Source organism: Peromyscus eremicus, chromosome 13 (genome assembly GCF_949786415.1).
Source record: "Peromyscus eremicus chromosome 13, PerEre_H2_v1, whole genome shotgun sequence".
Classification (NCBI taxonomy): domain Eukaryota; kingdom Metazoa; phylum Chordata; class Mammalia; order Rodentia; family Cricetidae; genus Peromyscus; species Peromyscus eremicus.
The window spans coordinates 9,948,968-9,966,157 of NC_081429.1; the positions used below are offsets into that span (position 1 = coordinate 9,948,968).

The following is a 17,190-nucleotide window of genomic DNA, read 5'->3' on the forward strand; positions in this document are numbered from 1 at the left end:
TGACCATGCCAGAGACATGTTGATGCTCTCCTGTTACTTTTACTAGAAAGGACACTGTCCAGCACTTGGACCAAATTGTTAGCGCATGTGACTGGGCTGAAGGAGGAAGGCATGCTGGGTGCTGAGAAGTTCTGGGAAGAGAGAGGGTCATAGGTTTTCTCCCTGTCCCAGGTGAGTGGTAATGATGTCACTCATGAAGAGCTTCTCGGATGTTCAGTGACTTAATGTATGCATCTGGCTCAGAGAACCTTGAAATATTACTAGGGATTTTATTCATTTTGTGCCACAACTATATGTATAGGAAAAGAACTTTATGTTCCTTATGTTAATGTAATTTAAAACTCACAGAAGTTAAATACACGATATTGCGGGTTCTTATGAGCTCAATTTTTTACATTGCTTTAATACCTAAATAATGTAGTTATTTACTGTATTTTTGTTTTAGTGTTTCCTCCACTTTCAACTAATGAAGAATGGGAGAGATAGAAGGAACATACAGAGTTTTACCGACTTCAGGGACACGCTTGGGCGGCCAGACTTCTGTTGGAGTGAGTACCCTGGAACCAGAGCAGACTCTCTCACCCAGGATGCAGGAGAAGCACCTGCGCATCAGAGTGAAACTGTTGGACAGTACTGTGGAAGTGTTTGACATTGAGGTAAGAAGCATGATTTCTTAAGGCATATTTCCTTCTGTGGTCTAAAGACAAGTAATCTGTACCAGATTCCGTTTTGCTGGTAAGGGTTTGTGTTGTGTGTTTGTTTATTCAGGTAATCAAGAGTTGCTTTGCTGACTACCCAGCAGAGTCTCTAGAAATAGTAAATCTAAGTTAACTTTCAAATAAAATTCTGAAGGGTCCACTGTTTCCATTCTTTTGTTTTAAGAGGATGGCGGAAGAGTTCAAGCTGCGACCAAATGGCTTTGACTCCGACCTTCTCCATTCCCCACCTGGGTGTCTGGGGTCCTGGCACCTCCATAATAGATGACATGTGGCCTTGAGATGTGTCAGCATTCCTGTCTGAGCACAGAATCAGTCCTTCCTGCTCAGGGGGCTGGTACAAGGGCTGGATAAGCACTAGGAGGCAAGCCTGTGGACGAGGTGTTCCACAGTGAGGGGTGACACGGTATGCACTGTACAGTGAGGCCTTACACGGACAGGCAGCACACAGTAAGCCTTACATTGTGAATTAGTGCCCAGTGAGAGGTAGTGTGGGCTTGACCTCCTGAGGCAGTGCACAGTGAACCTGGCGTCCAGGCAGTGCGCAGCGAGGGAGGCCTGCTGTTGTGAGGAGGTGTACACCAATGCTAACGTTGGTGTGAGGAGGTACACACCAGTGCTAACATTGGTGTGAGGAGGTGCACACCAATGCTAACGTTGGTGTGAGGAGGTACACACCAGTGCTAACGTTGGTGTGAGGAGGTGCACATCAATGCTAACGTTGGTGTGAGGAGGTGCACACCAATGCTAACGTTGGTGTGAGGGGGTGCACACCAGTGCTAACGTTGGTGTGAGGGGGTGCACACCAGTGCTAACGTTGGTGTGAGGGGGTGCACACCAGTGCTAACGCTGGTGTGAGGGGGTGCACACCAGTGCTAACGTTGGTGTGAGGAGGTGCACACCAGTGCTAACGTTGGTGTGAGGAGGTGCACACCAGTGCTAACGTTGGTGTGAGGGGGTGTACACTAGTGCCAACGTTGGTGTGAGGAGGTGCACACCAGTGCTAACAATGGGAGGCAGTTCACATTATTAGTACAGAACTTACTTGCTCAGCATAACAGTTATACAGTTTTTTTGGAACAGGATCTCATGTAACCAAGACTGAACTTGAACTATGTATATAGCTAAGGATGGTTTGTAGCTAAAAATACTTCATTTGTCAGTATATACCATTTGGCTATACATAATGCTGTTCATGAGCATTTCATGTAAAAGATTCTGTGTGAACATTATGTTTTAATTTCTTTGGTAATGGACAAGGAAGTCAAATTGCAACATCACATGGTAACTCCAAGGTTTGGTCATTTGAGGATGCACCAATCTGTCTCCCAAAGTCGTGGTACTACTTCTTCGTTCCCATCAGCAATGTTAAAGGGTTCTGATTTCTCCACATTCTTTTTTGAGCCTTTTCAGCCATCCTAGTGGGTGTGCTGTTTAGGAAACTGCTCCTGAGATAGATTGTAAGGACAAAGTGAGTCGGTCACAGTTAGCCCTGTCTGTGTGAGTCAGCACACGCAGAGAAGCTTCTGCAGTGCACAGGTGTGAGGAGTGGTGGGGAAGTGTGCTGCTTCTGCCCGTAAAGACCTGAAGAGGCCGCACTAGACAAGAGCCAAAGCTTGTTTGTATGACTTTTGAAGCATTTTAGTTTCATCTCCAAGTGTTATGCAGGTTTATAGAAGTAAGAGCTGTATTGATCCCTGTAATCCCAGTCTGTTTGTACTCTGTCCATCTGTCTGGTTTGGTTTTGGTTTTGGTTTTGAGACACAGTTTTATTCTATAGCCCAGGTTGGCATAGAATTCACTGTGTGTACAGTCCAGGCTGACCTCAAACTGAGCTATAAGGTTAAATATTGATTTAAATAAAGTGATGTGCTTCTGTAATCCCAGTTCTCAGGAGGCTGAAGCAGGAGGGTTGCCACAAATTAGAGACCAGCCTGAGCTACAGAGTGAGACTCTTAAAAAAAAAAAAGTTATTCTTCCATTGTAGCCACTCCCACTCTTGGGAGTTCTTTCCTTTTCTTAATAAACGGACACTTTGTGTTCTTACTTCTTGTCCAAATTTCCATGTGCTTCTTGGGCATGAGGCAGGGAACTCAGAAGCCACTTGTTCAGGGAGGCTTAGGTGGCTGTTGATCGTCTAGAACCCCAGAATACTGAGTTCAGTTCACCAAGAACCGTGAAAGCCTCTGTCATATTCAAGGCACCCATATCATTTGAAAGTCCCCCCAAGATTAAATACAGAAAGCCAAGGTGTCCAGGGGATCTATGAATATCAAAAACACTGGAAAAAGACATGACAGCAAAGTTTCCAAAGTGCCTCCATCAGGCAGAGTCCTAGAAGACGCACAATGTGGTTTCTGCCCTTCAGATAAAGGATTGTGACAGATTCCATGAATCGACACAACTCGTTGAGAACACTTTTTCTTATTCCAACTGGCTTTTTGAATTTCTTAATATTTTAACAAACTTGATCAGATTATCTGTGAAAAAAATAGTTTTTCTTCTTTTTAAATCTCTGCGCTTTTTATATTATCACATTGGTTATAGCTTCCAATGCAGTGTTAAATACACGTTAAGAGAAGATATTATTGTCTTGTTCTTAACCTTAAAACAAAACATTTACAATCTCATCCTTAAGTATACTGTTTGCTGTTGGTTTTTATAGATGCCTTTAATATGTTAAGTTGTCACCTATTCCTAGTTAAGTGAGAGTTCTCCCATTCTCTTTAAAACCATATGTTGCTGGGCTGTATTGGCGCACGCCTTTAATCCCAGCACTTGAGAGGCAGAGCCAGGCGGATCTCTGTGAGTTCAAGGCCAGCCTGTTCTACAGAGTGAGATCCAGGATAGGCACCAAAACTACACAGAGAAACCCTGTCTCAAACAAACAAACAAACAAACAAACAAAAAACAGATGTTAAAATTTGCCAAAATTTTGCATTAATTGAAATGATCATTTGTTTTTCTTTATTACTTTCTTTTTTGAGACAGGGTCTCGCTATATAACCCTGGCTGGCCTAGAAGTCACTATGTAGACCATGCTGCCCTGGAACTTACAGACCTGCCTGCCTTTGCCTCCTGAGCCCTGCTCATTTGCTTTTCTCTTATTCTGTTGATATTATTAATTACAGTAATTACATTGTCCTAACTCTCACTTATTACCTTCTGAACACAGACACCAGCATGTCCTGGAATCCTCAGCCTCTCATGCATCACTAGCTGGATTGTTTTTTGTCAATTTGACACAAGTTAGAGAAGAGGGGACCTCAGCTGAGAGAATGCCACCAAAGCATTGGCCTGTGAGCAAGCCTGTGGTGCACTGTCTTGATTGACTGGTGGGGGTGGGCCTATGCCGTTGTGACAGTGCCACCCTGAGCATCAGATGGTCCTGAGTCGTTCATACCGGGTGAGCAACCATGAGAGGCAAGCCAGGAAGCAGTGCCATTTGTTTCGGTTAGGTGAATGAGTAATACGGTTGTAAACACTGAAGTCTGGCCTCTGCTCTAAAGGGTCTCGGTTTTGAGCCTTAACTTTGTTTATTCATTCATTCATTCATTCATTTATTTATTTTGAGACAGGGTTTTTTTGTGTTGCCCTGGCTGTCCTGGAATTCATTCTGTGGACTGGGCTGGCCTCAAACCTACAGAGATCTGCCTGCCTCTGCCTCTGAGTGCACCACCACACACAGTCTTAAGTTTATTTTAAAACCAGGACTTATGGTACTCCCATCCATAGACGTCATTTGCAGAAACAAACTTGGTTACGAGGATTTTGTAAGACTGAAGTAAGATCACATCATGGTTCTCACATTGACTGTGACTGGATTGAGAGGCTTCTGCTTGTGTAGAAGGCACTTACTCTTAGTGATGCAGGAAAAGGAGGATGTTGCTGTGGCAGTTACAGGGTGAGTGCCCTGTGTGGATGTAGGCTTCAGTTATTACTCTCATTTTAATGGACTTTTAGCATTTATAGATGGGATATTTGGTTATCCAAAGGTCAGTCAGTGACTGGCTTTCTGACTTGGATAGTCTTGGTTTGTTTCGGTTCACTGAATGAGTTGTATGGTTGGTGATCAACACTGAAATCTAGCTTCATCTCTAGAGAATCTTCACTTGGAGCCATAACTTTATTTAAAAACCCTGTAGAAGAAAGTTATGTATCAGCTTGCTTTATCCCACATGCTAAGCTGTGGAGTAGAAATGCTTTCAGCTCTGACACTGACAGTGTCCAACTCTGTCACTCATACAGTGAAGGGGGTACCTGAGACCTCACCTAGAGGGTCCTCTCCAAACTACAGAGGGCAGAATGTCTAGGGCAGGTGAAACTGCCTATTTACTTTTAAGAATTAAATCTTGGCTAAATATTTGATACTACAGGACACAGAGCATCTTCAATGTTTTTCAGGGTTAAATGATACTTTGATTTTGTAGTCATCAATGCTGAGAATGCTACTTTGCATCAATATACAATAGAAGTATGTTTACAGCCATTTCAGAAACTATTGGAAATTCTAACCTAATTCTGCAAAGTTCATTTGATATTTTTAAATGAAACTCAAATCATCAGCACAGACATTCTAACACAATATAATCTAAAGACATATTAATTTGATACCTGCTGAAAAATAAACGATAGTAGAAAAGTATTAAAATTTTTTTGTTTTCTATAATTAAACCATTATATTTCTATAGGCACGGAAAACTCTGCATGTATAATAAAAACACTGCAATTTATACCATATAACAGCCTTGAATCTGAGTGGAGGCTTTTCAGGCAGATTCACTGGCCTTGCACGGTGTGAGCTATATGCAGTATGAAGTGAAGAGAGCATGTTGTGTTCAGAACCAAAGCAGCAATGAAGTCTTGCGACATACCATGGGTGAGCACTACACTCATTATGCACATTCAGTTTTGAATTACTTTTTGGTCACTCTGCATTAAGAAATCTTTTACTATGGGCGGTGGTGGCGCACGCCTTTAATCCCAGCACTCGGGAGGCAGAGCCAGGCGGATCTCTGTGAGTTCCAGGCCAGCCTGGTCTCCAAAGCGAGTTCCAGGAAAGGCACAAAGCTACACAGAGAAACCCTGTCTCGAAAAACCAAAAAAAAAAAAAAAAAAAAAGCAAACCAAAGAAATCTTTTACTAGCCGGGCGGTAGTGGCGCATGCCTTTAGTCTCAGCACTCCGGGAGGCAGAGGCAGGTGGATCTCTGTGAGTTCGAGGCCAGTCTGGTCTACAGAGTGAGTTCTAGGACAGCCAGAGATACACAGAGAAACCCTGTCTTGAAAAAACCAAATAAAAAAAAGAAATCTTTTACTGATGCCAAATTTTTCACAATCCACACATTCAGTTACATGACCCCATATGGGGCTGTGACCCACAGCTAAAGAAGCTGGGACATAACCAACAAATTTCACTTCTATACCCTCTGCTGAGATCCTGAATCCTTGTAGCATTCTCCTTACAAAACTGTGGTTAAAGGATTTTTAGGGACACCAGGATAAGCAAGGTAACGTTTCCTATTCTCCATTTTATAACCTAACTTCTTCATCAGGCATCATTTCTTTTTAGTCAAGCACAGAGGGTGTTTGCTGCTGTTAGTGTGGGGAGCTGGTACAGAGAGTTCCAATACCACAATCCGAATAGCTAAGAATAAGAATGTCAATGTCTCTGCCATGCACCACCCAACCACATTCCTAGCATTAGGATTAAAAAAAAAAAAAGGATCAATTTTCCATGACAAAATCACAGGTTTCAAGATCTAGGGCAGAGTCATATAACAGCAATGTATCCTAAAATCTCCTAAGAGCTTTTGCAAAACACCTACATTATCCCCAAACTTAAGATGTTAAATTACTAGCTGTTTCTTCTGAGGTCAGACCAAAATGAATTCTAAGGCCGTTTATTTGCCATATTTAGGATGCTCATGTGGGAGAAATGGCAAACATCTGTCTACAATACTTTCTGGAATTCTGACTATTTTTTCCTGGTCAGAAGGAAAGCATTAAGTTTTTACTGGAACACAAACTCTGTACTCTAGCACGGAACTTCATGACTCAGAATTTGTCCTTGTCACAGAGTTAAACTATTGCTTATGCATTCATTTTTTGTTTTGATAGGCATCTCATTTGCACATGCTGGCCTTGAATTTACCTCTGGAATGCCAGGATGATGGGCAGTGACTGCATGTGTACTATCACACCCTATTTATGCAGTGCTGGGGACCAAACCCTAGGCTTTGAGCGTAACAGACAAGCATGTTTCCAATGCGGCTACATTCCCAACCCACCTCTGTATTTCCTACCCTGGCTTCCTTCCGTGGACTGTGATTCAGGATGTGTGGACCAAATAGACCCTTTCTTCCCAAGTTGCTTTTGGTCATGATGTTTCATCACAGCAATAGTAACCCAAACAAGACAGAATTAGCACCAGAGATGGAGTATTGTTGTGACAGAGCTGACCATGTTGTATGGGGGAGGGACTTTGGAGCTGTGGGCTAGAAAGCCATTGAGTATTGAGAGCTCAGTGGGCTGTTTTGGAACTTGGAAGATAATACTGAGAACAGTGCAGATGATGGTGGCCTGGCTTATAAAGTTCAGAGGGAAGTTTAAAGACTGTCGGGGTCATTTGATATTTTGAATTAATAATCTGTGCTTCTGGTCAGCTAGGGATGAAGAATCAGCCATGATTAAGAAGAGCTTAGCATCACTGAAATGAAACCTTGCTTTACTGGGCAATACTGAACTTCTGGCAGTACACTTGGTCATACTTCTTTTGGAAGGAGAAATGGCTAGATGTGTGATTGCTCACTGATTTGTGGATTGCTGGATGGTCAGGGACTTGGAAAGGACATGATTGGAAAATTGGTAAGAAAGATACCTGGGAAAGAAGTATGTGGATAGAACTCTCCAGAAGGGCAAAGGGTATAAAGATTCTCCTGCCCCATGTAAATGCTCATCAAACAGTGACATCAACGGAGGAGTTAGTAACCTAGTAGATAGGATGGTCTAGTCTGGGGACAGTCAGCCTCTTTCCCTAGCCATTTCTGTCATTGCTCAGTAGGCCTGAGAACAAAGTGGCCCTTTGACAGAGATGGAGGTTATACATGGGCTCAATAACAAGAACTTCCGTTCACCAAGGCTGACCTGGCTACAGCTGCTGCTCAGTGCCAGATCTGCCAACAATAGAGACCAAAACCCAGTATGGCACCATTCCCTGGGGTGAACAGCCTGCACCTTGGTGGCTGGTGAGTTACATTGAAATACTCCCTTCATAGAAAGGACAATACGTAGTCCTTAGTGGAGTAGATATTAATTCTGCTTATGGATTTGTTTTTCCTGCATGTAATGCTTCTGTCAAAACGACCATCCATAGACTTAGAGAATTCCTTACCCACAGCCTTGGTATTCCACACTGTGTTTGGTATTCTAACCAAGGAACTTACGTCACAGCCAGAGAAGTACGGCAGTGGGCCCATACTCATGGAATCCATTCATTTTACTGTGTTCCCCACCATCCTGAAGAAGCTGGACTGATAGAACAATGGAATGGCCTCTTGAAGACACAGAGCACCAATTAGGTGTCAGCATGGTGTAGTTTCTCCCATAGCTAGGATTCATAGATCCAGGAATCAAGGGGTGAAACAGGAATGGTTCCACTCACTGTCACCCCTAGTGATGCTTCCTGTTCCCACCACCTTAACTTCTGCTGGTCTAGAAGTTCTGGTTCTAGAGGAGGGGAGCACTCCTGCCAGGACATGGATCACTCACTGGAGCAGGAGGAGGGTAGGTTATGCCACCAGGCATGTATGCTATCATTTCAAGCCTGCAATGTCCATGTGCTCATTCCTCTTTGCACCACCTTTCATCTCTGAAACTGGTTAGGACCAAGGTTTATACGTCAGCCCTTAGCCACTTGATAGAGTGTGGGCATGCATCTTTGCCAGCTTGCATCTCTGCCAGCTTGCATCCCTGGGGGAGAGATTTGGTAGGGCAGTTTGCTCTGACATCATATCTGGGCATGCAGATACAAGGATGAGAGGTCACCAGCACTGGCTTCCTGGGGCCAGGGGAATTGTAGGCCAGGTTGTTCCCAGAAGGCTCATAGGTCATGGGAGGCCTTCCCTCAACTGCCCAGCACACACAGAGGAGTCAGACAGTACTTTCAGAACTGCTGGGCTCCCTTAGCTGTTCTGATGGCTCAGAAAGAAATGGGGGGCTCCAGCTGTTTTGCTGCCTCCTAAGAGGTGTGAGCGGTGAGATTGTTCCTGATGCTCAGCTGTATCTAGCAGACTTGGCACACACATTCTTTTGTGTCATCATGTGTACATTTGTGCTTCTGAGTTGGGGGTTACCTATCTTGAATTGCTGCCAAGGTGTTGCTGTATTACTCTGGAAAGTAAGCTGTTTTATAGTCTTGTGACCCCAAAGGAGTCAACTTGTTCCCAACTTTAGTCCCTTTCCTCTCACATCCTGCTGTAGCTTAAGTTTTCCTGCCTGGCCCACAGTCAGGACAAATCTCTCTCACCTGCTAGTCCCACAGCCACTCAGACCCGACCAAGTAAACACAGAGACTTATATTGGTTACAAACTGTATGGCCATGGCAGGCTTCTTGCTAACTGTTCTTACAGCTTAAATTAATCCATTTCCATTAATTTATACCTTGCCACATGGCTTGTGGCTTACCGGCATCTTCACATGATGCTTCTCATCGTGGTGGCTGGCAATGTCTCTCTGACTCAGCCTTCCACTCCCCAGCTTTATTCTCCTCCTTGTCCCGCCTACACTTCCTGCCTAGCCAATGGCCAATCAGTGTTTTATTTATTGACTAATCAGCAACACATGTGACATACAGAAAATCCCACAGCATCTTGCTACCGTCTTCTGTTTTGTTTTGTTTGTTGTTTTGTTTTTCTTTCCCAGCTTTCCCAGAGCCTTACTATGCTGATGGCTCCTACTGTCTACCACCTGACCTACTGTGGGGCCTGCAACAAAGTTACTTCAGGCCTGCTCTGGTCACTGCCTCAGCCGTGTGGTCCTCAAGTGTTGCTTTCCCCAAGTACTCCACCTCAGTGGCCTTTAAAGCCCAGTGGTAAATAGGTGGGTGCCATGTTGTTGAGAGCATCCTAAATGCTGTAGACTAGACACTAGGCTCTGGCTGTGAGAAGAGTCAGTGAGCTTGGGAATGGGACCCTTCAATCACTTGTTACCATTGCACATCACCCAGTCTGTCAGGGACCTCCTGCTGAATCCGTTCTTTCCTAACTCGTCCCCCACTCACCTGTGGGCAGAAAGCCTCCCTCTTCTCCATGCATGCTTTTCCATCTCAGCTTCACCTCAGCTGTGGAGCCTTTCTAGGCCACGTCAGCTCTACTTACATTTACCTTTAAAAATGAAAATTCTAAGCGATGCACGATGGTGTATACCTGCAGATCTAGCAATTGGGATACTGAGGAAAGAGGATGGAGAGTTTGAGACTAGCCTGAATTACATAGTGAGATATTTTTTTTTTTTTCCGAGACAGGGTTTCTCTGTGTAGCTTTGCGCCTTTCCTGGGACTCACTTGGTAGCCCAGGCTGGCCTCGAACTCACAGAGATCCGCCTGCCTCTGCCTCCCGAGTGCTGGGATTAAAGGCGTGCGCCACCACCGCCTGGCCATAGTGAGATTTTTGTCTTTAACAAAATTGCTTTATTCTGTTATCTGTCACTTTAAGAAAGTAACCAAGATCTTCCCAGAAAGCTGAGGGGACAAATACAATCATCTGTCTTTTCAGAGACAGCGCTCTACTTTTCTAACTTACAGAATATCATATACTTTTAAATGTTATGTTATTTTACAAGCAGTGTGGCCCCATTTGGGCTATGCTTGGGCAATTCCTTGGCTCTCTGGGATGTGTGTCCCTGGAAAGCCTCAGACAGTAGCTGTATACAGCCATCACATCCATATGCTGCATACTGCTACCATGGGGGTCTCAAGCTATTCTGCCTTAAGATTTTACAGAGGGTTCATCTAAAAAAATAATTATTTCAGCTGGGCATAGCACACATATTTAATCCCAGCACTTGGGAAGCAGAGGCAAGCATATCTCTCTGAGTTTGAGGCCAGCCTGGTCTAATAGCAAGCCCCAGGACAGCTGACTTAGAGACCCTGTCTCAAAAAAGAAAAAAAAAAAACCCAAACAACAAAAACCAAAGAATTGTTTCTCTTTGCAAGTAATGTATATCAACTGTAGAAACCTAGAAGCTCTCATGGCCACACCCACAGGTGGCTGTTAAAGTGGACAGCCATCCACACTTCCGAGGAGCCTTAAAGCCCCAAAGTGAGCCTACATTAATGGACTCCATACCTGTGTAAGAGGGGACATGAAAGAGCTTGCTTCCTCTTTCTTCATTGGGGCTAGAAGACTTCAGTCTTTGCACCGGGAAGGAGTTTTCATTATTCGGTATGTCTGCTACAACCTTGGCTTTAGACTTTCAGCCTCCAGAACCAAGAGGCACATATTAGATAAGTTCTACCATCTGTGGTGTATTCGTTATAACAACCTGAGCTATGCCATCTTTCTACTCAGTTTTTAAAAGATAAATAACCGCCGGGCGGTGGTGGCGCACGCCTTTAATCCCAGCACTTGGGAGGCAGAGCCAGGCAGATCTCTGTGAGTTCAAGGCCAGCCTGGACTACCAAGTGAGTTCCAGGAAAGGCGCAAAGCTACACAGAGAAACCCTGTTTCGGAAAAAAAATAAAAATAAAAAAAATAACCTAGCTTCCACTCTTATCCAAGGTTGCACAGCTAACGTGCCAAAACACAAGAATTCTCATCCAAATAACTTTCTCTTGTGACCCCTTCCCTTTCTAGATCTCTTCTGTCACACCCTGTGCTCTGATCTTACAGTGGCAGTTGCTTCAGTTATTTTTGTGTGGCTATCTGAATATCATCGTGTTTGTGTGTATCTGAATACTTGCCGTGTATACTTCAAAGCAGAGGGCTTCTTCAGTGGTTGGCTGTTTCAAGGAGGTTCCTACCTTGGAGTAAACTGATTATACCTGGTTGAAATTTGGAACATGCCCTATGTCTGGAGGCTGGTGTGTGGGTATGTATGGTTTATATATGCTGTTTCCTGCCCTGTCCCCTCGGCATCACCAAGCCGTCCTTGGCTGTGTTTAGACTTTGCTTCCATGGTCTCCTAGCCTTATCAGGTTTCAAGCCCTGGGTTTTGTTTGCACTTTGCCATCAGCATGTGTTACTCAAGGACTCTCCTGGAATTGCACCGGCTTCTGGCCTCCTGTGCTGCAGAGGTCTTTACTCCCTGGCCTTGACTGACTGCAGGCCATTCCTTGGGTTTGGATTTAGTTTTCTTATTTTTACTGAAAGAAGCCCCCCTTTTTAACATTTATTAAAATACTTTATTTCACATGTGTATTTTTGTCTCCCCACCACTTACATGTCTGACCACCACTATGACTATGTCCTTTCATAATATTCCATACATACTTAAAACCAACTGTGGAAATTTGAATGAGAATGGACCCCCATAAGCTCATATAGTTAAACACTTGGTCCCCAGTTGGTGGAACTGTTTGGGGAGGATTTGTTGGAGGGTGCATCACTGAGGGCAGGTTTTGAGAGTTTAAGAGACTCTTGCTATTCCAAGTCTCCCTCTCTCTGCCTCGTAGTGTGTGTGTGTGTGTGTGTGTGTGTGTGTGTGTGTGTGTGTGTGTGTGCATATGTGTGTGTGTGCGTGCAGGCAAATACTCATACACAAAAAATAAGTCTTAGAATAAATTAAAAAATTATATTTTCCTCTTTGTTGTGCCACATACACTCTTTTCATTAGAGCTGATTTTCTGCTTTTTAGGAAGGTACTGCTAGTTTAGGAATTTGACAGGAATATTTGGTCACTCTTACTTTGTCTGTGTGGTTTGAAGTGGGTTTCCATGCTGCAGCAAGTGGTGGACATGAGCAGGGCCCCAGCACGGTGAGGTCACAGGGTACACTGACGGGCAAGTTCTGTTTCCATGTCCAGTTTCACTTGGACTCACGAATCAGGACCCACTTCTGTTAATAAAGAAGAAATACGGGATTTCTAATGTCAGTTTCCTTTAGAGAGTTTTCTTTGAACCAAAGATAAGAGTAGGAAGATAAGAAATAAAAGGAAGTCCTGTGTTCATTGTCCAGATCCTACACATCAATTCATAGGTTGCTCCTCTGGTTTCCTGTGTATGACATGCTACATGCAAATCTGTTGAGAAAACAAGGTTGTAGTAAAACTGATGGGCACAATCCTTTGGATATGCCTTTGTTCCTGCTCAGCGGGGAGACTTAAGCAACTTCTTTCACTAATGGGATAGGAGTTCACTACTATCTGCACATCTGTTCATGCCTCGGGCTCTACAAGTCCAGTGGATTGTCTACTAGGAAGTTTGTCTCAGGGTCTGTGTCTCAGGCACATCTCTTCACTCCTGAGAGCCACTGACAGGCAAGTGTTCTTTGTACTGGTAAGCCTGGGAGTGCAGGCCGATCGGTTGGTCGGTCGGTCCCGGGGACCAGATACCCGATGACCCTCTGCTAGCTGCAGTCCCCTCCTGCTTTGCAGAGCCTCTGCTCCTGTCACACTGCTCTAGTGGTGCAAGCAGTCTCACTCGGAGCTTGCAGGAGTGGCACAGGGCTTTCCTTTTTCTGCCTCACACATGGGGCCCCCTTTTCAGGCTAAAACTGTTAAGGATGCCCAGTGCATGGGCATTCTCTAGAGTCTGCCTACTTAGTTATTCATGATCTAGTCAGGAGACAGACACTACACCACACTAGGACCTTAACCTGGGATGTTTACCAGGAAGAGTCGTTAACTAGTTACAGCAGCATAACTGAAAGGCTGGGGAAGAGGAGCTGTGCAGAGCAGAGGGAAGGAGACTCAGTGGAAAGACAAGCTTGCAAAGGCCTCCTTCCCCAAAGCTGAGGTTCAGACCCCTGGATGATGGCAACGTTCAGTGATGCCAGTGGAACAGGTTGGCTGGCATGAGCTGGAGTGCTGGTGAAGTTCCTGGGATAGTGGAGTCACTGGCCATCCTGCACACGGCTGACAAGAACTCCTGAAGTCTGAAAGAGGAGAGAAATTCTCCCTCATATTCTCCTCAGTGCCCTGCCCCAACACCACAAAGCATGGCTGAGGAACAGGGGTTTGGGGTTGAGAGACAATAAAATAATTGTCTCACTGATATTAACAGGTTTCCATTAGAATCTTAGGCTGCACTGTTTCCTTGAGTAGTTTAAGGTAACTGTTGTCTAACATCAAGAATATCTGTGGGTCCACCGACAGGTGAACTTGTGTTTCCTCATGTGCCCTGATGGAGAGTGATTTGTTTCTCTGGATCCCCTTCCACTTCGTTTGTTTGTTTGTTTGCTTGCTTGGTTTTGTCACACTGAGTCTCCCTGTTTAACCCAGGCTGCCTGGGACTTCAGAGTCCTCCTGTCCTAGTCTCCTGAGTGCTGAGATTACAGGTGTGCACAACCACCCCTGTCTTCAGCCGGTCTCTTGTCTTAAGGATGTAGACTGCATGGAGTCAGCGTCGGTCCCTCACTGTTACACAGTCAGAAGCACCCATTAACACCATGCAGGGATGTATGAGGACGCAAGGTAGACTGAAGATGGCTGTTCACAATGTTGACAAGCTTTCAGTGAATCTAGAATGAAAAAAGCTACAACTGCCTGTAAGCTCTCGAGATTATTTTAATTGTGCCATGTAATGCATTATAAAAGGCAATCTCAAGATTGTAAAACATCGGTAGCGAACTTCTGCCCTCCAGGGTTCTCCCATTGTGCTGTAAGCCTGTATTTAAGACCTCTTCCCTCCTTCAATAAACAGCATTTGGCATTAAAAAAAAAAAAGGCAATCTGATGCCAGGTGGTGGCGCACACACCCAGCACTCGGGAGGCAGAGTCAGGCGGATCTCTCTGAGTTCGAGGCCAGCCTGGTCTACAGAGTAAGATCCAGGACAGGCACCAAAACTACACAGAGAAACCTTGTCTCAAAAAAACCAAAAAAAAAAAAAAAGAAAAAAAAGAGGGACTGGAGAGATGGCTCAGCGGTTAAGAGCACTGACTGTTCTTCCAGATGACCAGGGTTCAATTCCTAGCACCCACAAGGCAGCTCACAACTGTCTGTATCTCCAGTTCCAGGGGCTCTGACACTTTCACACCAATGCACATAAAATAAATTTAAATAAATTATATATATAAAAAAAGGGGGAGGTTGGGGATTTAGCTCAGTGGTAGAGCACTTGCCTAGCAAGTGCAAGGCCTTGGGTTCGGTCCTCAGCTCTGAAAAAAAAAAAAGAAAAGAAAAGAAAGAAAAAAGGAAAAAAGGGGGGGCAATTTGAGGATGACCAAATATGAGACAAAAAACAAATATTAAGTAATGAAGCTAATAGTATAGATACAGATTTTGTCACAGGGCAGCTTGGCTTGAACTGTAAATGGGTGCATGAGGCAAACAGGCTAGAGGACAAAATCAAGCTGTGTGCAGAAGAATTTTCCCACAGATCTGAGACAAAGGATAAAGAAGTACTTTGTTAGCTGAGCTTTTGTGCCCATTTCTATCTAGACAGAATCTTTAATGGCACTTTTGTAGATGTAGACTTTGAACAATATACTTTATGTCTAAGCTTGGAGAAGGGACTTACTTGAATGCCATGACCAACTAAAATGATGAAGCACTGAACAAAATGTTTTGCTTTTTACCCTGTAGTTCTCATGTTGTATTCTGATCTGGATGGCTGTGTTGTCAAGTGGGATGCCAGTATGACAACAGGTTTCTCTTCAATCCGAGTGTCTATGGACGGCATCAGTGTTTCTGTCCGTAGATGAACAGCCTGTTCACTTTATGTCATGGAGCATCTTGTTTCACCTCATTACTGCTTTGGGGGTAGACTATTACTGTCTAGCTGAACATGAATTTCTTCATGTTTAGGTACAGAAAGTAAACTTGTAATATAGAATATTTGAGATGGTAAAAATATGGGGGCTGGAGAAATGGCTCTGTAGATGGAAAAGCACTTGCCCTGCAAGCAAAACAATCCAAGTTCAGGTCTCCAGAGCCCGTGTCAAAACCCTCACAGTGGTTCTAACACTGTAATCCTATGTGCAATCCTCACATTCCTACAGCGAGGTGTTAGACAGAGGCAGGAGAATCCCCTGGAAGCTCCTGAGCAACCAGCCTGACTGTGAATCACGGCAGCAGACAGCAGGAGAGGCCTGCCTCAGACAAGGTGTGAGGCAAGGACTGACTCCCATAAAGTTTCTCTCTCACTTCTGCAGGTGCGCCATGGCATGTGTGAGCCATGGCATGCATGCACCTGCAGTCACACGTGTTGTACACACACAGAATGGACATGTGACAGATGTGTGTAACACTAGGAACAGAGCTTATTATGACATTTAGTAAACTATTGGTCAGGTCATGAGGAATCTGTAAAAATTAAGGGGCCTGAGCCTATAAAAACTTATTTGGAAAGTAATGTTGAAAAATATTCTCCAAGTTTTGTATCTTTAAAATATATCATGGTAGGCTAGAGAGTGGTTTGGTGGTTAAAAGCACTTGGCTGCTCTTGCTGGGGACCTGACATAGTGGATAGCAGTGATGCTGTGGTGGTTTGAAAGAAAATGGCCCCAAAGGGAGTGGCACTATTGGGAGGTGTGGCCTTGTTGGAGGAAGTGTGTCACTGTGGGGGCGGGTTTTGAGGTCTTTTTCTCAGGCTTCCCTCAGTGTGACAGTCAGTCAATTTCCTGTTGCCTGCAAGATGGAGGACTCTCAGCTTTAGCACCACGTCTGCCTGCACGCCGCCACGCTCCTCATCATGATGATAATGGACTGACCCTCTGAAACTGTAAGCCGCCACCACAATGAAATGTTTTCTTTATAAGAGTTGCCATGGTCATGGTGTCTCTTTACAGCAATAGAAACCCTAACTGAGACACACTCCAGTTCAAGGGATCGAAGACGTTCTTCCAACTTCCATGGGTACCAGGCACACACATGTTGCATATACATGCATAAAAAAACCCAAACACATAAAATAAAAAAAACCTAAAAAATTAAAATAAAATACATTATGATAAAGATAAAAATTCTTCATGTTTTATATTTTTTTCCTAATGCTGCAGATCTAATCCAGGGCCTTGCACATAGTAGGCAAGCATTCTCCCCCTGAGCCACATCTCCAGCACCTATTCTGCCTACATATAGGCAGGAGGAAGAAACTGTTAGATGCCACTTTGAGTAAGCTCATCCATTACATAATCAAGGGATCATCTCAGCGCCATCTGTTGTCTTGTCCTCTCAGCAGACCCTCCCTGAAAAGATAGTTACGAACTTGAGGACCTTTCCTATGTGAGCATCCCAGGAAGGGTCTGCATCCTTGGTGTGTGCTGGCCGATGCTCTCTGGTGGTGCCCCTGCTGTTTTCTGTGTTAAGTTGGTATGTA

At 44.3% G+C, this 17,190-nt stretch overlaps 1 protein-coding gene across 2 annotated transcripts in view; it reads left to right on the forward strand.

Moving 5' to 3' along the window:
• Nucleotides 1-17,190, forward strand: part of Farp2 (FERM, ARH/RhoGEF and pleckstrin domain protein 2) — a 104,299-nt gene that overhangs the window by 16,099 nt on the left and 71,010 nt on the right. For both annotated transcript variants that reach the window (XM_059278625.1, XM_059278624.1), the window contains exon 2: nt 446-656. In XM_059278625.1, the coding sequence (XP_059134608.1) occupies nt 474-656 (183 nt within the window). In that variant the 5' untranslated portion in view covers nt 446-473. The remainder of the gene's footprint in view (nt 1-445; nt 657-17,190) is intronic.